Source organism: Condylostylus longicornis, unplaced genomic scaffold (assembly GCF_029603195.1).
Source record: "Condylostylus longicornis isolate FDR11 unplaced genomic scaffold, ASM2960319v2 ptg000055l, whole genome shotgun sequence".
NCBI lineage: Eukaryota > Metazoa > Arthropoda > Insecta > Diptera > Dolichopodidae > Condylostylus > Condylostylus longicornis.
In genome coordinates this window covers 3,186,187-3,213,610 of record NW_026578024.1, presented here as the reverse complement: position 1 = coordinate 3,213,610, position 27,424 = coordinate 3,186,187, and the positions used below count along the sequence as shown (strand labels likewise).

At 24.7% G+C, this 27,424-nt stretch overlaps 1 protein-coding gene across 2 annotated transcripts; it reads right to left on the bottom strand.

The window, feature by feature from the left end:
* Positions 1-1,388: 1,388 nt before the first annotated feature.
* LOC129611768 (fatty-acid amide hydrolase 2-B-like) lies at positions 1,389-25,641 on the bottom strand. Of its 2 annotated transcripts, none has more exons than XM_055525072.1 (8): positions 25,414-25,641; positions 10,109-10,520; positions 5,576-5,789; positions 2,947-3,164; positions 2,590-2,880; positions 2,370-2,489; positions 2,196-2,297; positions 1,389-2,119 (listed from the first exon to the last, which is right to left on the bottom strand). In XM_055525072.1, exons 2-8 carry the CDS (start codon positions 10,280-10,282, stop codon positions 1,634-1,636), a joined length of 1,605 nt encoding a protein of 534 aa, XP_055381047.1. In that variant the 5' UTR covers positions 10,283-10,520; positions 25,414-25,641; the 3' UTR covers positions 1,389-1,633. The 2 variants fall into 2 exon arrangements, with proteins under 2 accessions (XP_055381047.1, XP_055381046.1); XM_055525071.1 differs by lacking the exon at positions 25,414-25,641 and adding an exon at positions 24,861-24,987 and having other exon boundaries at positions 10,109-10,523.
* Between the last annotated feature and the right edge of the window lie 1,783 nt (positions 25,642-27,424).

Here is a 27,424-nt window from a genome sequence, read left to right as displayed (position 1 = left end):
TCAAAATCGCATTTATGATTAGTAACTTTTATATTGGAAAAGTTTAAGAAATAAAATATAAGGTGAAGACAAGTACATTTGGAAGAATGGAACTGCATTGTACCGGTAAAAATTTTTTATTAAAAAAGTTGATTTACAAATAATTTTTACTTTGCTTATTTTATGAAGGAATTTTCGACAAAAATTTTTCTGAAAGTTATGGTAAATTAAAAAATTCTAGAAGAGAAGTGAAGTGAAAAATGGGTTGGCAAATTAACAGGAAATAATTTTATATGAAGTCAAATTTAAAATTGGATTGGATTATAAACAGGAAAAGTTTAAGGTTAGTATAAATACGCATTTTAAATATTGTTTAAAAAATAGATTTCGAAATTGAAATGATAAAAATTTCTGTCTTCAATAATTTTAAAAAATAATTTAGCATTTTACTTTTAAATTAAATTACAAATATTTGAATAAAAATTTGAATTTGATGAAAATGCTTGCATCTGAAACGTAACAGTTAACAGTTTTGCAATAAATTGACTGACTTAAACCTTAATATTTTAACCGGTCAGTTTTTTCCAATATTAATTCCAATATTGGTAAATAAAATTCACTTTTGTAAGAATATTATTTGCTTTATTGAATTTCATTGCATGAGACTAGAACGTGCCTCCATTTAATAATGTCCTCTTGACAAAGTAATTTGAATTTGTTTAAGTATGTAAGATTTAAAACATCTAAACCCTGTCTAAATTATCGCATACTGTGTCATTGTCTCTAATCTAATATGAACATTTGTTTTATGTCGATGCCATAATTAATTGCATATGTTTAGGAGTGGCCCATTTTTTAAAACTAGACAGTTGTTTTCAGAATGTAAAATCTGGTAAAATATAAGTGATTGTGAAGTAGAAGTTAATGTTGATTACATTTATAAAAGAATTTCAGAAGATTCAGAAATTTTCGAATATTTTTTAGCAAGTACGTATGTCACGAAAAGATAGTTGGTAATAAGTTTTGCCATTATTTCATGTCACAGACCTTTTATTAGATTAGATATTAACGCTTCGTTCAGTTTATTGTTTTGTAAAAGATTCTCATGAAAAAGAAGGTTTTTTTAAGTATATAAGTGATGACGAAATTGCATATTTAATATTCGAACGTATTTTGCTAGATTTGCGTTTTCAGTAATACTTTTAGAGTGTTTGAGCACCTTCGTGTTTTGGAAGAAGACATTTGGCAGAAAATTATAGCATTTGAATTGGGGGAACAGAAAAGAAGTTGTTCGACTGATACAAAAGCTTTAATTATTGGTGCAATACTTGACTAATTAGAGTTAATATTGAGGGGTTTATCTAGTAAAGTAGACTAAAACTAGTAAATCTTGCATTGAAATTTAATTTTCTAGTTCAAATTTTAATTTTGTTCGCTTTTTTTCTTCTTTTTTTTACAATATATTTACAAAATACACAAATTTCTTTTTTATAAACCTACGTACTGTAACACACTTTATGACTACAATGTTTTATACTTTATCATTTTCTTTTAAAATGTAAATTTTCAAAAATAAAAACATAAAACAACCCTACGATATTACTAAAGATACTAAATTATGTTTAAATATAAAATAAAAAATGTTAAATAAGTCTCATGATTTTATCAGTACTTCTTTTGATTCATCTAACATATTCGATTTTGGTGGAACCCAGCCACCAAATGCAGCTTCTAATTCAGTTGCTATTTGTAAACATAATTTGTCCATATAAGGTGCTGCAACCACTTGAAATCCAACGGGTATTCCTTTATCATCAAGACCCATTGTAACATGAGTAGCTGGAAAACCTAAAACATTCCAGGCTACTACAAATACGAAACCTGTTATATTAACTAGTGATGTTTTTTGTATTATTGCTTGTTTATTATATGTTGGTAATATAAGGACACCATCTTCTCCTAACATTTTTATAAGGCTTGCCTTTAATTCATCACGTTTTTTTGCCCATTTTGGAAAATTTCTTTTTGGTATAAAATTATGATTACTTAAAACAAGAAAATCAAATCCCAATGCAGCGAAAGAATATTTTGGTTTTGCTATAACGTGTTTCATAATTTCCAAGAAAAGATTATCTGAGTTCTAAAACGAGAAAATTATTTAAGCAAAAAATATTTGTCTAATAGTAAAAACTTATGTGGAAAATCGGACATCTCACCTCCGGATCTTTTGGATTAACTAAAATGCTGGGAACATTTGTAACATCAGCAACATTTGCAAATGAAATTTCTTCAATTCTATAAAATTCTGGTATATTTGCCTATACAAAGAAAGTAAAAAGTTAAAAAAATTAGAAATTGATCTTTTTCATGAAAATTTAAACTAAGCAAACCTTTTCGGTCTTCAGTCCAACTTTCTTCAAATAATTTACAGCTCTCATAATAGACAGTTGAATATTAGAACTAGTTGGAATTCTTGAGAAACTAAAGGGTAAATCTTCCAAATAGAACACCTAAAATATGAAATAAAATTAAAATAATAAGAAGATATGATCTACACTACACTCGTCATTTGTTAAAACAAATTTACGAAAAAAAAATTAATTTGTTCACCTTAATATCTTTTGTTGCAATAGGTCTCTCTAAATTTAATTTATATGCATTTTCACCAGCCATTATTTGCATTAAAATTGGTAAATCTTTTGCATATCTTGCCATCGGTCCAACTTGCAAAAATATTCGAACATTATCACATTCCGGACGTGGAAAATGTCCATCAGTTGATAAAAATCCACCGGTTGGTTTATGTCCGAATATACCAGTGAAAAGACCTGGAACTCTTATTGAACCAGCTACATCTGATCCAATACCAAATAATGACGCACCAGCACCAATAAGGGCAGCCTTCAAAGAAATAAGTTTTCTTTAATTATTAAAAATTTTGTTAAAACAAAATTTGTATGTACATACCTCACCTCCAGAAGATCCTCCTGGACTACGTCTTGTATCATATGGATTATGACAAGTACCGTTTATAATATTATCAGTTTCCCAACTGAAACAAAATTCTGGATTATTTGATACTAATAATGGTATACAACCAGCTTGTTTTAAATTTTCAACAACAGCACCATCTTTAATTGCACGATATCCTTTTCGATGAACATTACCAACAACATGTGAGCAACCTTAAGTAAAAAAAAAATGTGAAAAAATTTTTATATTATTTACTTTAGAATAACCCATAAATTATTTAATTATTTATTTTTAATGCGAAGAATGTAAATTTGTTTTGCTTATTTGTTTATTCAAAGAAAAAGAAACAACAAAATCTGTGTGCAGTCATTTTTGGCAACTATTAACCGGTCATAATAAGTTATTAATGTGAACTTTGAAAAATTGATCACACAATATTTTCGAATTTATTTAAATTTAAGCAGGTTTAAGTATTTAAGAAATTCTTTCTCAATATTCTCACTCTCTATATCTTACTAATGTCTACATACATAGTAAATCTAAAATTATAGGTGTAATATGAAATCAAGAGTGGGTAAAAATGTAAAGAAAATAAGAAAAACATAACAATTCTTAAAAAGTTAATTAGGTATTCATAAGAGCAGGTATAACTTGCGCGTAATTAACCTGTATCCAAAGTGTGCTATAAATACATGCCTACATATGTATATATGTATATATTTGCAAGTATTTGAATAAAATACAATTACTTATACTGAAATTAAAATTAAATGAAGAAAATTATTGTAAAAAGTAAAAAAATTTGAACATTTTAGCGTTAACTTGCAATAAGTTTACAGTTTTTATGCCAAAAATTAACACTTGATAATATCAAAAAAAAATCTGATGTGGTCAGCACATAACCAACCGCATTGTGTATTGTCTAGTTAAATGAAAGTGTTACAGAATATTATAAAAATGTCTGTTAAATACTTCTTTTCATTTTTTAGGACTTTAGTAAGCTTATAGTTAATATACCTAGAAAAATGTAAATTTGGCTCTTAGTAAAATTTCGCTTTGTGCTACTCGAATTCCCTGAAATGCTCGCCAGTAAGTTTCGGTAACAACCAGAATTCAAATATCAAATTTCAAGAAATTCTATAAATTCGTTCCGTAGATATGGTGAAAAACGTAAAATCGGCCCGCACATCAGTTTGCGAGCCCTGATCTTTCCAAAAAATTTTTATGTTCATTGCTTTAGTATGAGGAATTCATATATTAAATTTCAATGAAATCGGTTGATTATTTCTCTTTATATACACAAAAGTGTATGTTTGGCCCGTAGTAAACGTCTAATTGCCGATGCCTGATCTTTCCAAAAAATTTAAATATTCATTGCTTTAATACGAGGAATTCAAGTATTAAAATTCAATGAAATCGGTCAATTATTTCTCTTTATATACGCAAAAATGTATAATTGGCCCGTAGTAAACGTCCAGTTGCTGATGCCTGATTTGTCCCAAAAGCTAGGAGGTTTCGCGGACGGTCGAGCAAAGCTTATATATGAAATTTCAAGTAAATCGGTTGAATACTTTCTTCAAAATGTTCAAAAATGTAAAACAGGCCCGCTAAAAAGTGCAGTTCCCGAGGCCTGATATATACCAAAAGTTGATCGATCCGTGCCATGGTGGAAATAAACTTACATATAAAATTTCATAAAAATCGGTTCAGTAGAACTTGAGATACACGCGTGCACACACAGACCGACAGACCGACAGACCGACAGACCGACAGACCGACAGGTTGCTAAAAATAGTTTATTTACACTTCCCTACTATGGAGAAGTGCATTCCCACCGAAAACTCGATATGCAAAATTTGTTGCCATCACATAACCTACCTATTGTTTACACAATACGGTCGGTAAAAAATTTATATGCAGCTCATTGCATTTGAAATTTGAAATTTATATTAATTTTATTTGAATTTGATATTAAATAGATTTATTGACGTTGAAAACTGGAGCTTATGTAATATGAACTTGGATTTATTTTTTTGTCAAATGCACATATGGGCATTATTTATTATATATGTTATTGTAAGTGAATGTGTTTATAAGAAGTACAGGGGACGAGTTCCAAAAAATTAATTTTTTGAAATTTTATGAAATTAATATGTATTTGCGTATTACGGGATTTCCCAGGATCAAAATTTGGGATATAGAAGACGCGTTTATCTTACGTAATTGTGTATATGTATGTGCTACTTATATTGTACACTTTATCATATTTATATAGTACATGGGATTATTTTATTATTTCTATTTAAAATCGATTTAAAATCATTCTATCGAAAATTTGTTACAATAAAATTCAAAATGTTCAAATTCCATGCAAATTTTAATTATAAAGTGCTCCATCAATCCTCAAACAAAATCTAAGAATTTCAGAGAAACAAAGACGGTTGTCGACTTTTGTTCATTCAAAAATTTCTGCTGACTATGTTTTTTTGCAAAAAATCTATTAAATCAAGAAATACATGGGAGCTGTACAAGACATCAAAATTACAATGGTTTTTATACATAATTTTTGACCTACCCAATTATGAAAATCCATTAAATTATGAAAACTTTATAATTTAATTACCTTTTAATCCAACAGATTCTTTAACTGTAAATGGAATTCCCAATAATGGATACTTTGTTGCAATTTCTTGTTGTGATAATTTAGTACATAATTCATCAGCTCTTTGGGCATCTTTAATAGCTTCAGAGAAACGATTTTCTATAACAGCATTTAAATATGGATCAACTTCTTGAATACGTTCAATGTAGGCACGTACAACACTCTCAGATTTAATCTAATAAAATTATTGAAAAAAAATATAGCATTATAAAATTTTTATTAATTATTTTAATTGAAATTAAAATTGCTGATTTAAATGGTTAGGTCTGTTCATCTGTTCGATCGTTTCAAATTTTGTTCAATAGAACATTGAGTAGAAGCAGCTAAAAAAATTGTAGAAATCATAAAATTATCAAAAATTTTCTGTATAAATTTGGTCATAATAGAAGATTAAAGTTGTGCAAGTTATAATTACCACTGTTAAATAGATAACGTGTTTATTGTAAGTATGGTCCTTGCATAAATATTAAAGCTTTCAGTCAAGGAAGGCTATGAAACTTTTTAAAATCTATGGTTTTTCTTTTGTACATTTGAATTTAATTATTGTATCATTGGAGAAATTAAAAATGGAGAGAAAATTGTAATATTATTAATTATTTGTGCACTTGTATATTCAGTTCATGCACGTATCTTATGTTAAATAACAATAGGTAATATTCTAATAAGTTTTATAACATACCTGTTGCGATTACAATTCATTACAGGAAATTGAGATTATCGGTTAAAATATTAATAAATGGCGTTTATTAAAATAAATAATTAATTAGGTAGCTACATATATAGAATAAAATAAAATATTTTAATTTTTGTATACTAAATGTAATTTAGTTTTGTAAACTTGTTCACAATAATTTAAACTTGCATTTAAATGTAAAATTTTTCAAGTAATTTTAGTATTCAAGGTTTCATCTAATGTTGTTTTTGTATATTGAATGAAATTAATTAATTGTATTTCGCGCGCCATGTTTGCAAATAAATTAATTGCACTATATTTCCTTTTGGAGCGTCTACATGTTTATTAGCTCATTAGCGATTACTTAATTTTATTCTGCTTTTGATGTTTAAACATGAGAATTACTTGTTTCTTAAATAGATCATGCAATATAGGGGATTGAAATTGCATGTAAAATCCAAGTAAATAGATATATATGTATGTAAGTGTATAAGTATGTTTGTGTGCTAGTTATGCGTAATAATAGCAGTGGAGTGTGTACTGTCTTAATATAGCAGTATTAACAAATGTATTGCAAATAATTGAGTAGTATAAGTGATAGAGAACTAAGACTAAAATTTAAATCAACTGATAAATTATGAAATAAAATACACAATATTGCCATCTGATTTTCATATATAAAATTATAATTGTTCAGAATTCTAAGTATGTAGGGCAGATTATGTATAACTGCAATATATATCATTCTAATGAGCTGTATTAGATTTTAAACGTCATTTTGTGTTATGTATATAAATAATTTAAGTAATTGTAAGTGAATTACGTTAAATCAAATCTCCATACGTTTAACAGTAGGAAAGGCATATTGTTTTCTCATACTTAATTGAAGATTTACTTATATGACAAAATCTAGGATAAGATCTAGGATAACTAAATCTATGATAAGTTCTAACAGAAATTATCTGATACAGCTGAACGTTGTGCCATATTCTCAAAAAAATAATTGTAGTCATTTTACTTTTAAAAAATCTGACAGTTAATTCAATGAAAGTAGAATAGAGTCAAACATTAAGAAATATTTATAAATGCCCATATACGACTTTCATCGGACTCACATTAAGTTTTAGATTTTTTCGTGCCACCAGTAACAGCACCGGATTTACTATATATGCAATAAGCGCCGAAAAATCTCATAAGGCGTCAGAACCACACACAAATATTAACCGCTATATACGATAACATCTATGTAGATATAAACATATATGTACATAGATTATTGCTGGATCTTCCATTAATATTTGTGAAAAATAATAAAAAAATTTTCATTTAAAGATTTGAAATAAAAAAACCACCAAATTCTGCAAATCATGTTCGTTTTACCCTGATTTTTAAATTATTCGCCATGCTGCTTTTGTTTACTTATTACTTCTGTTAATTTTGTCACATATGGATAAATTTTCAAGGTAATTAAAGGAATTTTTAAAATTTCTCTAAATCGCAATACGCAAATTTCATACTTTCCAAACTAGTTCATTAATATTTTGAGAAAATGAATTTGAAACAGGCACAATGTAAATTGCCCTAATGCCATAAAATTTTTGCAAAAATATTAGAAATTATAAAATTATTTGAAAATACCTCAAACCCTACAATATTAATGTTGTTTTATTATCCAAAAACCATAAAAATCAAACTTGTTTAATATACGATCGACGATCTTTAATAGTTCATAATTACATATACCTTTTTGTTCTCTGTTCGATCTTGAAAAACCGGTTAATCTAAACTTTTATTTTTCCAGATATTTCGATTTTTTTTTGTTTTGTTTTGTTTACTTATTTTATGTTATTAATATGTACATAAAATGAAAAAAAAAATACCAAAAATTTTGCCCCGGATATTTCTCACCTGTTCAACTTTAATAATAATCAATGAACATATTTTTAAAATCTAAAAAGATAAAAAGCTTATTTTGAACTTGAACTTGAAAATTTGAAGTTTTTTCTTCATTAAATTCCTTCGGACATACATACATACATGCATGTATGTAAGAATATAATTTTAAATTTATTGTCACGTGTGGTTGTATTTTATTTGTTTACCCTACACAGAATTTATTTAAATTTTTATGGCTTTTAGAAAAATAGAAGATTTCAAATTTTTATTAAAATTTTTGTATAAAAATTAATAGAATACTTCTTAAAAGTTACTAAGAGAAACTAATTGTCATTCTAGCATCAAGAGGTGGAACTAAAAGTTATTTAAAAATTACAGTTTACATAAGTTTGGTATTGTACTAAAACTGTAAAATGGCTCTAATTATCGTGAAAGCGATTCTATAACAGAACTTTAAAACATTTATTTTTTAAAGCACGATTTTAATGAAATTGAAAGAAGAACATTGAAGAGCGTATTGAACATTTACGAATTACACTTAAATATGACACAAACTTAAATGAAACCCTTAAACGAGATTTTCTCATAATGTTATTCTAACTCATAGTCAGTCTGCAAAGATATAAGCATAATGTGCTTTTCAAAATTTAATTTACCTACATATTTTAATAGTAGCACTATTCTTTGCGGCATTGAGCCAAAAGCTACTTTTTTTGTGATGCAAATTCAGCATAATTGTTATTTTACTTAAAATGATAGTCAAGCAAACATGTACCCGGAAAAGTACAGTTAAAAATAATTTTCTCATTAAATTTAATTCACATCATTATTTCTAATTTATACTTAGCTATCTAGTCAAACGAAACAGTTCAAGTATCTTATATTATAATATGAATACCCTCTATATTATTATAGCTGCTTATATTCAAATCAAATCACGTAAATCTATTTAAAATTCATAATGTCCTCACAAATTTAATGTATTCGCTATAATACGTAAATTATTATCATAATATAACAGTTTAAATAAACTTATAATGTTTTGTAATATTGACCTAATAAAATAATTCTTGGAAAAACCGAAAGTATAATACATTAATGGGTTAGTGGGTAAAAAATATGCATCTTCTCATGTCCATATGTTTTGAATTATTGAAGCTTAGCAAAATTTAAAGAAAAATATAATATCGAAGAAAATATTTTTTTAACTACATTATATGCTATAGCTTTCAACTAGGTGATGCCATTGTGTAAGTAAGTATATAGGTTATAGTGCTATACAGAAGACAAGTTTTGTAAGTACACAATAAAATTACTGTTTTTGAGTAGCGCTGTTTTAAATTAAAATCTTAGTACCCATAATAGCGTCCCTCAAAAATGTTGTTCGTTATGTAAGTACAAAAATTTTCTTCTGTGTAGCACTACTACACAATGGTACTCAGAACTTTCAAACTATTAAAAACTGAGTGATTATTTAAGTGGTGTGGGTAAATATAAACCCCCAAAGGCCTTATAATTCGACATACTCAAAAAAGAAACCAATTCGAACGAAGAACAATAGTTTTGCAGGTTTCAAAGAGTCTTAATTTTATATTTTGCTTGTAAATTTGTCATAAAAATAATCTATTCATTTTTGAGATTATTATAATATCAGTATATCAGCGTGTAAAGTATATTTGCTACTTCCTTAAAATTACAAAAAGAATTAAAATTCTAAACGCAGATGAGAAAGGTTCAGATGATTTCTAAAATTAGTTTCAATGAACATTCAATCATGCAATCTAAATATTCAATTTAAGATTCTTCTTAAAGCTGCTTTTATTTTCCAATCCGATCAATTTATACAACCAACAGTCATACTAAAGTATTTGATCTTTTACTATATAATTTTTAATTTAAAATTTATTAATTGCGGGGTCACTTACCTCTTGTTTACGAATTTTTTCAGCCAATTCAATTGCCGGCATTAAAAGCAGTTTATTTGTAATTGGTGGAACAATTTTTCTTTTTCGAAATTTTGTAATCACATAAATTATTGAATAAACAAAAAATCCAAATATATTTAGAAGTGAAGCTAAAAATCGCATTATAATTTCCATTTTGATTGTAAAATTTTATTCTGTTTCTTTTTCTTTATTTAAATTAATAATAACAATTAATTGAACTTTAAGAATTTTTTATAATTGGCAATCAATAAATTTTTTATTTTATTATTATTTTTTTTTTGTTATCATTTATTAAATATATTGTTTTGTTATTCTTCAAAATAAAAAATAACTAAAAAATTATTATTAACTTTTATTTTTAACCCATCAATTCACTTTGAATTTCAAAAAACTACTGAAACAATTTTGAAAAACTATTTTACTATAAAGCTACTATGCGTGCTATACGATTCTAATACATGTATATATGCGTATATACTGTATATAGAATTATATACACAGAGAGGTTTTTGTATAGGTATATAACGTATATTTGTTAGTGTGTATGTGAATTAGTATTTTATTATATTTTGCAATTATTATCAATTTTCCGTAAATATTATTGAATTTTTTTATTTTTTTTCTTGAATAGTTAGAAAAGTAGAAAAAGCTTAAATTCCATGTGCGTTTTCCACAAACCCACGTACTCATGTAAACAAGATTGAAAAAACGAAACTGTCTATACTTACTACTTTAATTTTCTTTCCATTTTCTTACTCTCTGATTCTTGTAGATGCAAAAGGCAACTAGTAGATTTCAATGTAGGCATACTACGTACGAGAAAATTTATAAATGGTTTTGATTAAGCAAAAATCAAAAAAAAACTGTTCATTTTGTTTTCGATTAATTTATATGTACTTTAATAGTTTCTAATTATTTAAGTGATTTGAAATTTTTTAATAGAATTTGATTAGATTGTTTGTGATTTATTGAAAACTTATTGAAATAAACAATATGCAATAAAGTGGAAAAAGCTTAATTGAATCTATAATTTAAAATTTTAGCACAAGCGAAATAAAAAATTAAATAAAAACGGTGTATATTCACGCAATTTATTAAATATAATAACGGGAAATATAAAAACGGGAATGGAGAAATAAATTTTGTTTTAGTGAATTACAAAATTTTCATGTTTTTTATGATTTTCATGAATGTATTGAAAATATTGCGAAGACGAGCTTCTGCTGCAATTAAAATTAAATGAATTGAGTTTTATAATCTTCTCAAATTCCATTTCTTAAAAATTTGTTTTTCAACTCCTACAATTTATTCACATGTAAATATTATCTATAACTTTTTACTTTTAATAAAAATAAAATATGTGGGATTTAAAATTGTAATACTCTGCAATTAATCAAGACAAATTTGAAATAGGAAGTATTAACAAAATGAAGTTTTTCAAATTAAAATTAATTATAGAACGACTATTTTTAATTCAAACTTCTTAAAAAGACGGAATTTTTGATATTAATGAATAATGGGATGATAGGATTGTATTATAATAAAAATTTAGAACATATGGACTTTAAAGGGCAAAAATACAGTCGAACAAATTATTAGCTCGTAAAACAGAACATTGCATTTAGATTTTTTTTTCGTTAAATTATTTCGAAATATTGGTTCAGCTGAAATTTATGTACGGAAGTCATAGAAGAAGACAATGTATGTACATAGAGATGAATTTCCATTAAAAATTCAAAATGCAAAAATTGGCGTGATCATAAGGATTCTTTTAAAATTATTGAGATGCGTGACTATTAAAATAATGTAAAAATATTGAAAGAATAATTTTTGAAATGTGTCAATTACTAGCATGTCAATTCATTAAAACTGGTCAATTAAGAAACAATGTTCGGTAAGAAAATAATTTTCATCTATTAAGATATTCTAATAGAATGTTCAATCGACCTAATACTGTAGAAGAAATAAAATACCGGGGACTAAAATTTCAATAATGACTGAATATGAGAGGTGATAGATAGCCTTGATGAGGCTAAACGGACGCAGGTAAACGCGCACAGTATAACTATTAAAACACATTCTTTCTAATTATTTTAAAAGTACTATAACTAGTTTAATAGTAAAAACTTAAAAAAAATCAAAGATTACCATTTAAAACATTAAATTAAGTAGGTATGTGTTTAAAACAATCTTGTGGCTATTTTCTATGTTTGCATTTACCTTGAAATTAATTTAATTTACTATATATACATATACATATACGTATTTGTATTACACTGCTAGTTAGGTTAGTTTGCACTCTTAACTCTTGTGGTTTAAATTGCTTAATGCATGTAGTTTTAGATTTTATAGAATAACTATGTTTTTGTTAAATTCGGATTAATTTATTATTAATGTTTAATTAATATACGCATATGTACGAATATAAAAATTCACATTAACTTGTACTAGTACGAATACAGTTAAATTGTTCGAACATAAAACTTCCCGTTCCGCATTATATTAAAAAAAAAATAATATTAAATTCTTTTATACACATGCGAATGTAATCAATTATAATTCATACGGATAATAACATAGAATAAAATAGCAATATTAAAGAAAGCCCGAGTATTCTAATCTCGAACTTTGACTTTGTGTAATATGTATTTTGAATGTGATTGTGAATGGTCTATATTAATAAAACCCTTCGTTTACATGGCTACTTTTCAATCAATGGATGACATACGTTTCTTTCCCCTTGCAAAGAAAGCTATTCGATTTCGATAAGGGGATTGAAGTCAACCATTGAAGTAAAATTCATCGTGTAAACACAGGTAATGACAGTTGAAATTTTATCAATTCACAATATCTATAAAGAGTTAAGATTATAAATATAAAAACACAATACAATAATATCAAAGTATTTATATCATGGGTTTATTTTAGTTCAAATCAAAATTTATCTATGTTTATATGAATAAGGTCAGTAGCACGATTAAATGGAAGTTTTATAGACCCATAATAAGAGATTTGAAATTACCATTTAAAAATATGTGCCTTTTATGTACATGAGATTTTTGGAAAAAAACAAATGAAAAATTTGCGCTTACGTTGAAAAGCTATTGATAAACTAACCTAAATATTATTGATAAATAATTTTAATTCATAAAATTTTATTATAGGACTAGACAAAATCATTCAAAATAATATGAAAATAATATTTTTTTTACAAAAAATAATAAATGAACCCAGTTAAAGTTTAGAAATATTTTTTTAATTAAAGATTTTTTTATAATATTATACCAGGAAATGTTTTGCCATGTACACAATAACGTAAATGAGAATTTGTGTTATTAAAAACATGTACCAAACATATTAAATATTTGGTAACATCATGCCATCACTATAATGACAATGCTTGTAGCATCTATTCAAAATATTATGATTTATAAAATTTTGGATGCGATGTGTATCAAAACGCTGACATGATAAAATTTTAAGAAAACTTTTTAATGATTTTTTAAGAAACATAAAAAAAATGTAATAATATTTTTTTTTTAATTTATTGAAATTAAAATTTACACTATTTTGAGACAGAAGAATTTCAAAGCTAAATTTTTTCATATATGTATTACAAAGGTTATATTGAGGTGTATTCTTGTGAAAAGAGGAAGTCTTAATCGTATATTCGTGCCGTTTTATTAGCTTGAAACTTTTTAATTAAAGTTAAAATATTCTTTTTTTATTCATTAAAGAGATTATATATGAATTTTTTGTTTTATGAGTGCGTGTCTTGCGTGTAAATTTTCTAATTGTGAATTTAAATATGTTTTGTTTGTATATATGTATGCAGGTAAGAATTATTATAGTCTTTGATAATATAAAGGTACTGTCGTATGCACATACCATTCCGAACTGCAAGGTGTTCAAAAAGCTTTGCTTAATATTGCTTTTGAAAATGTTCAAATATAAGTTCAAAATAAATATATAGTTGAAATATGCAATTGTTTCCACTTGCAATCTACATGCAATATAAAACCTACTGTTTCCAATTAAATTTTTAAATAAATTTTAAAATTTTGTATAAAGATATGTTCAATAACTAGAAAACTTAATTCTTAAATAGAGGGAGGTGTAGCGAGGTCGACGTAATAAGCTAACAAGAAAGCTCCGGGAGAAATAAGAGCCCCAAAAGGATTAAACGAAACCAATTAATTTTCTAAAGGAGTCTCAAGAATCGCGCCTAAGATTCACCCGGTAGTTCTACAAACTTTCGTAAAAGACAACCTCCCAAGATTGATCTCCTTTTCTGCATTAGAAACGGATAGGCACAAGAAATATGTTGCACGTCCTCCACCTCCGCAATACTCAATTCTTACGTATAGACTTAATCCACTCTGTTTTAATAAAATGAAACTAAATAAATTGTTAGAAACACAATTAAGAATTATTTTCAAAATTCTTTTTTCATTTTAACTATTAAAAAAATACAATTTCTTTTTTAAACAAATTAAAAAATAATTGCAAATATTGTTTGCTTTTACCTCAGAAGTTATACAAAAGAATTTTAAAATTATAATAGTCAAGCAGCTTAAAATCTGACAGGGAAAATGTCATATAATTATGCCTGAAATTTTATTGTGTTAGAAAAATTAAATCAAGGTCGAATTTTTATATATGTAGATACTTAAATATTCAAACCAGTAATATAGATACCTGCTACAAGTAAAATGTTTTCACAATAACTTTCTAACCCATAAATATGAAAATATTGATACGCGATTATAAGTGATTATAACTTTTAAAAAATGTAAAATTTATAAATATATAACAAAAACCGGGTTCTACAATAAAACCGGCTTCCTCTTGTATTTTTTTTTTCAAGCCAAAGCTTTAGATTGCTTATGTTTGCAAATATTGGCATGTGCGACACTAGTAATTTAAATATCAAGTTCTTTTTCTTTATTAAAAATAAATTGCAACTTTATAGTTTATAACTAGTTTTTTTAAAATTTAAAGAAAAAAAACTATAAATTGTATATTAATTAATTCCGAATATTTTATACGAACATTAAGAGTATAATGAAGTAAAGCTCCGGACAAATATTTTGAGATTGCGGTTTTTTGTATAATGCTGTGCAAATATTGTACAATTTTTAGTTTACACACATGCGTGTGATAAAATGTGATTTTGTATGCGATTTTAAAGGTTTATTTGCAATTTATTAATTCAAAAACGAAGTTTATTTTTTTGAATTTTATGTAAATTCAAAGGTAGAGAAAAAAATATTCCGCAGAATAAAACTTAAGGAAATAGCAACAATGGAAATAATATAAAAAATGACAACATTAAAATGGCATTAAAATGAAAATAATATGAAATTCTAATTAAGATTTTTAAATTAAATTGAATATTTTAATTTTAAACAACGTTTTTAATGCAAAAAAAATAAAGCTTTTGTTATTGGAATCGAAAAATTCGCATTTTACCAAAAGAAATTGAATAAGTTTTTATATTTTAGCTTATTTACTACCAATTACTTGAAAAAAAGTTTGCAAATTTATGATATAGGAAAATTAAAATTGTATAACAGTTAGATTTTCAATATTTATTTTTGTTAAGTGCTTCTTCAATGACACTATTACTAACTCACAGAGTATTTTATTTATACTGCAAAACTTTAGTACCTGAATGAAAGACTGAAAAAAAACTTAATGGGATAATTTTAAAAAATAGCAAAGCTTCGCTTAGAATGCTTTTTGGATTTTAATTGTTACCACATTTATATTAAAATTTGAATCCCGACAGAGCACTGTTAAATTTATTGACAGTATTTCAAAGTATTTCAAAATAATTCATCAAGATATGATGTAGTTAAGTTAAGTGAAATTTAACCTATATTCACGTCAAAAAAAGTACATATACAGGGGGTGATTCAGAAAGGTATACAAGAAAAAAATAAACTAAAAAATTAAAATAGGGAAAAATTTAAACTGTTTGCTTGAAGCCCCTACCTCTTTCGGAAAGGAAGTTAAGCAAAAAAATTTGGACAACCAGAAAATTCATGAAAATTCGTTAAAATCCCTGTAACTTAGAAATCTTTAAAATTTAGCACTCTCTAACCAATAGTAAGTATATGCTATTGTATAAAAAAAGCTAAAGATTTTCAGAAAAAATTTCCAATTGACTCCTTTATAGGGGACTTTTTACAGAAATTATGAGCCATTAACAAGAAAGTTTTTACACTTTTACTTAAAGAAATTCAAATTTGGCGAAATGTGAAAATGCGATATTTGAAATTGACCGTTAAGTTAAATTTGACAGACTTTAAAAGTGTATATAACCTTAAAATTTATTTACTAATTTCATTACTTTTCATTTCTTATTATATTTATACTATTTCATAAAAGTGAAGCTAAGAATTTAAATGTGAATGTATAAATATTTTTATTTATTGAAATTTAATTTTGTTTAAATAAAATATTTAATTAATAATTTAAATAAACTATGTGATGAAGATTATATTTATAGCATAAAGTCAACGTAAATATGTGCATATACTCGTAGTTACGCATGAAGTTTTGGTTGATTAAAGATTCAATGTTATATATTGAAAATTTGAATCAAAATTTTACATTGAATTAAGTTATTAACTTTGTTTTTTTGAATCAGAGTCGACCATTTGTGGATATAGAAGACTTAGTAGTATAAATTATTAAATTAATAACTTGTATAAAATGTTTATCGGTTTTATGAACTAATAATGCAGTTATTTCTAATTCAATATTATTGTCTTCGATAATGTTGGAGTTGACTAAGTTGACTAATTACTTGTTGACTTCTGAACTCTTAAATCGCTATATGATATATTTTTCAAATTCGATTTTTAACTAAAATTTTAATAATTATTTTCATTTGATAATTAAAATAAAATTATAAAAAACATTTTATAATTTAGTGATTTGGAAAAATACCACAAGCATGAAGATTATTTATCAAACTATATAAACTTTTTTTTTTATATTTAATTGTTATTTTAGACATTTATTATGTAACAAGTATAATTTTTTTTATACGTAAATAAACGAATGTATAATTCTATTATGTAACTATATCCAGATTAATAATTTATGTGCATAATATACACATGGTATGTACATATTGCACGATTTTTTTGATAATCAGATGTACCCATTGGAATTTTGATAAACTTAAATAGCTGGTTTTTGTGGTTAATCGTTTTCTCTAAAGCAATATTTTAACATTATATTATATACTTACAAATATATTTTTTGAACTTGAACTTGAAAATCAAGTGAATGTGTAACGTAATATTTTAAAATTATAATAATTAAAGCTTGTATAATATAGCGAAAATATAATAATAAAAGTTTTTATTGTAATAAATTACTAAATTTTACGTTTCATGCATTTTATTTGAGTGTACTCATTTTATAGTATTAGTACAGAATGGCACAAAAATTATTCATGACATTAAAAAAATGAATTGCTCTTTTACTTTTTAATTTTTATTCGCTATATGTATAAAATGTTTGTGTTTGTATTGGAATTTTTCTCTATTAAAATTTTTGTTATTTATTTAAGTGCGTAATTAAGCTGGTAATTGTTAATAATTTAAAAAAAAAATTTAATTATGAATGATAATTTTTGAAAAATCTGAATCGTGTTATGAATGCGGTTGCGATTATTTAAAACAGGTTTTCATTTATAGTTAGGTGTTAGGGATTTCATGTTTGAGAACTAAAAAAAATACATAATTTATATTAAATGATAAAAATATCATTTATTTTTTATGTTCTTTTTTTAAAAATTTTAATTAAATTACCCAGACCGCATATAAACCAAATTGTTTTTAGAGGAAAGTAAATGAAGCTCGATATAATATCAATATAAATCACCAATGTGAGCAAAGCAACAAAAATTCTGCGAAATTCTCCAAATTTAATCATCATGTTTTCAAAGATTAATAACTTGACGATTACAAGAATTGGTAAGCTCAACACACGACCTTTTCTAATTCCAAATAATTGTATATTGCAAGCATACATACAAAATAAAACAATAAAAAAAATCGAGTTGCAGCCTTAATTCTAATGTCTACATAAAATACAAATTAAATATTTTAAAGTTTATTTAACTAAATTTAAATTTTTTGTTATTATATAATGGGTTTTTATTACTGACATCAACTTGTTATTATAAATAAATAATTATAAATAGATTTTATTAAAAACTGCAATTGTCATAGTCTAAAGTACTTTTATGAGTCCACTATAAGGGATTATTGAATTTATAGACATACATTCACAAACACATGTCAATTAAATTACTTAATTAATTGATAAAGATTACATTTTACTTATCAACAATTTTTTCTAGACTGACAGCTTCGTTATCGATTCCTCTTAATACTAATTTTCTTTGAATAAAGTGAAAAAATTATTTGAAATGCATTCGATTTTTAATTGAAGTTATAAAAAAGCAAAATTTAAATTACATTTTAATGATGATAACAGTTAATGTTGATAATAATTTATATACTGTTGAATTTAATTTACATAAAAAATTGATAATAAATAATCAATTTTAAAATCGAATGTCAATAATATTAAATAAATTATTATAAATAAAATTTCACCTTTCCGAAAATAAACGTATGCGCTCCTAACTATAGAATTCATTTGAGATCACTTTTACATTCCATTTCTGCGTTTAGTAATCGTTTATTCGGCAATTCGAAGCAGTAAGGTTAATTTAATTAATTAAATTTAGAAAACTCAAAGCCATTTTACAAAAATTCTCTTATATGATAAAATAAGAAATATTAATATTTTTAAAAATTGAAATTCAAAATTTTCTTAATAAAAAATTTATAAAATCATAGAAAAAAATGCCCACTTTCAACTTTATATGCAACCATTAAGAGACCAGCAGCCGCAAAAACCGAAAATCGTTTACAGGTTATTAACTTCTTTCATTACATCAAGGTTATTTCGTTTCAATCATTAAAAATGCAACAAGTGGAAATGCAAGGCAAGTATAAAATTATTTGTTAAAAGAACCGGAAAATTATTTTTAAGAAAATGTTTTTCTTGTTTTATTATTATTAACTATATTTTTAATTAAAAATTCTTATTTTTTCTTCTTTCATAAAAAATAAAATGGAAAAAAAATATTCTAAATTTTCAGAATTAATAATTCGAAGCAACATGTTGATAGCTTTGTTTTTTTTTTATAAATAAAGTTGAAATGCAAAAAGATTCTTAAAAACAACATTTTCAAGTCATTCACGTCATTCTTACTGTTTAAATTGAAAAATTTATTAGTAAATTTATGCTGACAACAACTTTTTTTTAATATGGTGTTCATTCGTTTCAAAATAAAATAAATATCTTCGTGATTTTTAATGCAAATTTCAAGGTCAATTTTGTTTATATGCTAAAAATTTCTTTGTTAACGGTTATTCTTACCAATTGATGTAATGGGGTGATTACGATATTTGCAAATGTGTTTATTAATAATAAATAATGTAGAAATTATAGCATTAAATAATATTAAATAATAGTTTGCAAATGAACTGCTATGTAAAAAGCTAATTATACAGTTGAATAAATGGTAACTTGAATGAACGCATCATGCGGTTGCCAAGTCACTTGCACTATAATAGGCGCATGGCGACTGCACCAGACTTCGAATTCCAAGCGTGTGGTGTTAAAATTAAAACTTATTTTATGATATTTTATCATTTTTATCATGTTACGTTATCATTGTTTTTGACATTTTATACGTAAACGTAAGCCATATTTTTAAAGCAATAAATATGTGATGCCGCGCCGTACACTTTTGCTTCCACACATCGGCAATGCGTTAATTTAGATTATGTCTACCGTGTCCGTTTAGATTTACTACTAAAACTTGACCTACAAAGTATTTAAAACATTTTCCATATTAAAAATATGAAAAGTCATCTATCGGAATAGATGCATAATATGTGCGTAACGACACCTCTCAGTTACTCTGCTATTAAGAACTGACTTTTTGATATTCGGTTAAACGAAATTAATTGACATATTAATTATAAATTACTGTATTTGCATCATCACAATGTACCATAATTTTTCATTACAAGAATTCTTATTACTCGTTGAGTAAGTTAAAAACTACATACTAATATATGTACATACATCTACATGCTTTTAAGCTATCATTGGAAACATTCGCGTTTTAAAAGGATAAAAGCGTGAAATTACCTCGGTTACAAATCTTAGATGCTTACATTGGAAACTATACATGAAAATTATTGTTGACAAGCACTTATGCACTTATATTTTAATGCCATAAAAGTGATAAAAAAAAATAAAAATTTTTTTTTGTAATATTTTTTTAATGAGAAGTCAAGTTTTTCTTTAAGTTTAAGTATGGCTTCTTGTAGATTCTTTAAAATTATGTTGAGTTTTTTTTCTGTTTCTTGTTGGTGATTAATAATGTAAAAATGTGCATAAATTAAGTAGTAGACGATTTTGTAATATTGTTTTTATAGTAAAAATCTCACATACATAAATAAATAATGATGGCAATTAATTAAATTATGAAATTAAGTAGAAAAATATTGCAATATACATCTTGCATGAATTCCCGTTATTTTGAATGAATACGTGTGTATACATTGTAAAACTTAGAATGTCGTAAGTCCAACATAATAAATAATTATATCGATGTAAGTTTTATGGTAGTTGCGCTCTATGAACTTATTGTTTGATGATGAACTTATAATAAGATTTATTTAAATGTGGTTTTTTTTTCTGAATTGGGTAACAATCATGAAATTCTATAGCATCGTATTATCTTGTACGCATACGACAATATGATGCTATACAATTTTAATAAGATGCAGATTATTGGGTATTTTGTATATATATTTTAGAATTCGTAAATACATTAATAAGCAATAAATTCTCAACATAGAAGTCATTCCATTTAAATTTTTCTGAGTACTACTTACATTATAAAATGAAATATTGGAGAGTTCAGATGAAAATAATACAAAAATCGATTTTAATGCCTAATATATTTATGTATATATATAATATATATGTACATATATATATATATATATTAGGACGTATATATATAATATATCTATACGTCTGTACACTCTTGTCTTGACTTTTACACAATCGGCCCTAAGCGCTCATAATGATGTAGTATAACGCTAAACTGGATTGATCCCTGAGATTATAAGAAAAAATAATTAAAATCAATAGCTCCGGTTTGAAGAGCTTAAAATTGAATAATTGAAATGGGAAAATTTTTAATAAAAAATTTGGCAATATCTTATTATTTCCTCAAATCCTTACTTTTTATTTTAAAAATTTAAAAATTCATAGAATTTTACAAGCATATCACGCATATTTTTTATTTATTTTAATTCTAAACTAATTAAGTATTTAAAATTTTTTATCTCATAAATAATTCATTATTTTGTTATACCCATTTAATTTATTTTTTTTTTGTGTTATCAAGGAAAAATTTCATTTTTATAATATATTATATAATTATATAAATTTAATGATTAGCATTCATAGAATTCTCAATTTCAAAATTTTGCATTATAATCCAATTTATTTGAGTTAAAAATGCATTGTACCTAAATATGTATACATGTATTGATGTACTTATATATGTTTATATAAATTTAAAAATTTAAATAGAGAAGGTTATCGGTTTTTCTAATTACATATAATTTGTATATAAAAGTATTTCGAGATAAATTTCTCTTAAAAAGGAAATTCGAATTGGGAATAAATGTGATAATGGAAGAAGTTCTAAATAAGAAATGAATGAAAACATAAATTATGATATAAATGAAATTCTATTGTGTAATATGTATAAAATATACTTGCATGTGTATGTCAATATGTTTACATAATGAATATATGAATGTATTCAGTGCCGGGTTAAGGCTGAAAAGGCTGCAGCGTAGGAAAATTTGCGATACAACACTACATATAATATACAACAGGCTCCGAAATCAACACAAAATTTTGCTAATTTTAGTAGAAATATGTGAATATAAAAAATAAATCAAAATGAAGAATTGAATTGAAAAAAAATTAAAGAGAATACATTTAAATAATTAGGTTGCTTTCATTTTAAAGAAAACCGAGAAAGGACCAAAAATTACGTTGAGTTCTCAATTATACACAAAAACCTTGTTTGATGCTTCCGCACCAATTTTGTTATCAACAATAAATTTTACTGAAAAACTAATAATATCTTAAGTCTGGCTCTGCCTATTTGTATATGTATTCAATTTTATATGAAATTGAATAAGTTTTTAAATTAGAGCATATTAATTTGATAATATATTATATAAATCCTATTTCTCGCAATTCTTATATATTAATTGAATTTATAATTCTATTAAATTATCAATTTGGTAGTTTATAATCGAAAACCTTACGATTTTTGAGGTTATCTCTTATAGAAAGAAATTTAAAAAAAAATACATATTTCATTTTCCTGGCTGGGGTTCTTTTCAAAGTACACTTGAACTTTAAATGTATAACATTCCACCTTTTATTTGGTAATTAAGATGTCGTTTTTACCACGTAACAGATTAGAAATATTTATAAAAATAGGTTACTTTAGCTAGATTTTTATATTTATAATTAGTTCGAAGATATTATAGTAGAGTGGAAGAAATTTATGTCATAAATAAAACAAAATTTTGATATTGAAAAACTTATACATAGATAAAATTTAAACTATGAACAAGTAAGTAAACGGCAAGTCTAATTTTTAAAATATTGTATAAAGTAATTTTCTTTCGTTTGCTTTCGCCTTATTTCATTCGTTCTATATAATAAAAAGTTTATAATTATTAATGACTTTAACTTTTAACCCTATTGTACTTTGAAAACAAGCAAAAAGTTTTGGTATTCATGCTATATGTATAAATAATAAGTTGTTTTATAAATTATGCAAGTTCATATAATTAATTTTGATTAAGTCTTAATGGACGAGTACATTTTGAGTATATGACTTTGTGTGTGTATGATTGTTGAAGTACTAATCTAATTCTAATATTATGAGAAAGTCAAAGGTAAGGCGGCCGCTTGGAGTAAAAATGCATTACGTGATTGATTTCAAACAGGATTTAAATATTTTTATTAAATGAAAAAATTAATATTGTTGATTACAGAATGATATTTAAATAAATAATAAATTCTTATTATTCATACTTAAAGGTAAAATTTTATAATTAAAATTATAATTACTTAGTACAAGTGGATTCAATTTTTAAATTTTTATGATAATTTTTGATTTTTTCGAAGTTTTAGTTTTGTCGGAAAAAGCTCTGCAGAACACGTGAATTATCTGGTGTGATCAGAACATAACCGACTGCATCTGAATTCCCGGAAAAGTTAGTCAGTGAATTTCTATGCTAAACAGAACATAAATTCCATACTATATCAAGAAATTTCTTACATTAAATTTATGATATAGTAAAAATATAAAATCAGTCTTTAGTACAAGTTGGACTTTCCATACCCTTAGATGAAACATTAAATTTTAATCCAATTTGTGTGATTTTTTATCTGTATATAATTACAGAACATAAAAAATCTGTTACATCCGATTTCCTCAAAAAATCGGTGACTAAACGTAATCTAATAAATATTTTTTTTTAAATGATTTTTTTCAAATATAAGATCGGCCCCGTATTTATAAGGTTTTAGTTACGAAGGTCTAACGTACCCAAATTTGACCAAAAACAGCCGAATCAGCTAAAAATTTTATTCAAAATTAGTTTAACCAAAATTGCATATACATAAGTTCAAACACAGACTGACAGATCGACATCTTCGTAAAAAGGGTTTTTTTTACGTTTCTCTGTCATTGTGAATTGTTTTTTTGCCGCAAAAACAATTTTGGTGCTTACATAACCTCCCTTACTGTATGCAATGCGATCAGGAATTAAGTACATATTATATATGTATTTATACCTAACATGTAATATTTTTAATTATAAAAATTTATCAAAATATTAAAAATTACTTAAAAATTAAGTAAAATTTTGTATATAAAAAACGGTGTTAATTTTTAATTACCGTGAATAAATATTAATAAAAATTATGAATAATTTTAAGTTTTTTCTAACTTTCATCATAATATACATATATATATATACAATATTTAAGTATATAATATTTGTTTATAATAATAAAAATAAAAATTAATTTTAACAATGAAAAATTTTCTTTGAAAAAAATCACATATTTTTATTTTTTCATCATTTTAACGAGCATATCCATACTTTGTTTTGTTTACATTTTTTATATGCATACATGTATTTATGTATTTATGTATTTAAACGGTTCGTTCATATATGTATACCAAATTTATAATCTTTAAAATATACTTGATCTTCCAAATCAGTAGGTGCACAAAGGTACGTTTGAATACCTACCACATTATTGATTTTTTTCTCAAACAATAAAAATGAAAACAGAATTTAAGTATGTAAGTATAAAAGTAAAATGATCATTGAAATTTTTTTAATATTTACGAAAACTTGAACTTAACACAGTTATTTAATTTTTAAAATAAGCTTGCAAAATACATAAAAAAAACTACACTTATAGTTAGTATATTAAATATAAATATTTATATATACACACAAATTATAAAATATACTTATATAACATAAGTTCCTCATCATACTTATGCCGTCGTACGCTTATATAGTAAAATCTGAGTAAATATTTCCAACCCTTATTTATTTAAATGATCATAGATCATTGATATTTTGATTTTTTGTTTTTGTTTTTTTTATTTATTTTTGATCACTGCTTAAGAAAATTAACATATACACACAAATATACGTATACGTATTTTTTAGGTATTGATTACATTTATGATTAATAAAATTTACATTAGTTATTTTTGTATTATATTATTTTTTTTTTTATAATTTAATTATATTTTCGTAGCTTTTATTTAGGTTATTCGTTTACGAAATTAACTTATAATTAAATATAAAAATATTGCAGGAATTTACATTAAAGGTTATAGAAATTGCTAAAAATATTGAATTACAACGATAGTAAAATACATAACACTATTTTTAAATAAGGAGAAGGTACTTTAAATTTGAAGAGTACTCAATTAAAATTTTGCGCGCTACAATTAACAATTGTGTAGTTTTTTAAATTTTTTTAAAACTACAAACAATAGGTACTATTAGAATACTCTAATATTGATTAAAACTACAAACCCTATACCGCAACCGTATAAACTATCGTGATTACTTGTCTCGGTTTCGTTATAAATTACTGTAATAATTTTGATAGTATTATTGTCATTTTTAATTACTTTAATTTATTAAAAATAATTTTTTTAAAATTCAATTTTAATATTTTTATTCTAATTATTAAAATCTATTATCATTCTTGAAGAATTAAAATTTTTTTTTTAATTTTCAATGAAATTTTTTTTTTAATAATTTCTTACTTATAACACATTTAAACGGTAAATTATAAAATAGTAAACTTAATCAGATCACGTTAGCACGTAAACTAAAACTAAGTTTTCATTTATTGTTGGGAAAAATAATAAATAAATAAAAATAAAATAACAGAAAAAAAAAGAGAAAAAGTAAAAACACTCAGAAGTTAAGAAAATCTTTTCTGAGTAGTTTTTTAAGTTTTGTTTTTATATTTTCTTATTTTTCATTTATTTTTTTATGTGTCGAAGTTTTTTTTCATTAATTTTTTCTTTCCATTTCTATGCTAAACGCTTACGATTTTGGAATTCTGTTTTTATATGGTATGGTAACCAAACTATACTATCGTTAAAGAATAGCTGATGGTGTATAAACTGCTGTATAGATTATGTGTTGGAATAGTAAAATCAACATACAATACACATATTATGTTAGAATGTATGTATATGTTTGTATATTACAAATATAAATAAGTAATATTGCGATATAAAATTTCATTTAATTTTTAATTTGTTTTGACTGCACTAGTACTATTATAGCTCCAAGTTATTACAACAGCGCTATGTATAAGGTACAACAGCGCTATGTATAAGGACTATATACACCATAATACAATATACACTTGCTATATGTACATGTGAATATATGTAATATTGAATTAACTATATATCTCTCTACTTAGATGCACGATCATTTATAATATTAATATGAGTTTTTTTTAAAGTGTGTTGTATTTGTATATAAAACTAGAGAGTCAAAATTAAATAAATTGTTTAGCTCTAAAATTATTTATCAATTTTTCTTTTTTTACCTTTTATTTTTCTTAATAACCTTATCGACATTTAAATGGTATTTATTTACTTTGATGAAAATTTTTGATTTTCGAATTGATTTATAACTAATATGTGAACAAATTTTCGAAATAGAAGCAATAGTGCAAATTTTTCTTTACCCTCTACATTAAAATATGCACTTTAAATGAGTTTTGTGTGTACATAAATCTCTTTACATACATATGTATATCTATAATTTACATACATGAAATTTTTGTTACCTTGGTTAGCCAAATAAAAAAACCTTTTTAAAATAAATTTTTATGACTTCAAATAACATAGAAGGTTTGGAAATAGAAAAACAAGGATATACTTGTTAAAAATCTCATTCAACGGCTATTGAATTTAATTACATTTTTTATGTTTTAAAAATTTCAGCTTAAAATATAAAAAGGCTTCTCTTATTATGTTATTAAGGTTTTTCGTTTAACACAGAAAAAAATCAAAAAAATGCCGGTTGATTTACTATTGCGCTCGTCTATTAACCAATCGAGCTTTTTATGGCACAGCAAAGTAAATTATGTACATATATACATATGTATGTATGTAGCTACATAATGTATAAATGTATATTGATACTCGTATTATGTATATTGAAAAAATGGTAAATAAGTTAAAATTCATAATATTGAGAAATCATTTTAAATCTACCATTCAAAACAATTATCATATTTTTTGTGTATTGAGATCTCCATACAAGGGAGTTTTGTAAATAATAATAAAAGTTAAGTAAAACAAGTTACTCGAAAATATGTGTGGAAAAGGAGATGAGTGCTTACAGCGCAATAGACAGATTAGAGGACTATGATATACAAAAAAGTCGGAAAAATTCAGAAATGAGAATTTTGTGCTTGTTGACTTCTTGCGTGTTGTTGTACGCAACATTCAACATTTTCATAACGTACATAGTTTTGCATAATATGCAAAACGAATTTTATTAGAAACGAATG

What these genes read in the sequence shown, in the direction of transcription:
- LOC129611768 (XM_055525072.1), bottom strand. Translation starts at nt 10,282, where the DNA reads ATGGAAATTATAATGCGATTTTTAGCTTCACTTCTAAATATATTTGGA. An exon ending in GAGGATCTTCTGGAGGTGAG is followed by an intron (nt 2,881 to 2,946) that starts GTATGTACATAC and finishes ATTTCTTTGAAG; the next exon opens with GCTGCCCTTATTGGTGCTGG. An exon ending in TTGGACTGAAGACCGAAAAG is followed by an intron (nt 2,298 to 2,369) that starts GTTTGCTTAGTT and finishes TTCTTTGTATAG; the next exon opens with GCAAATATACCAGAATTTTA.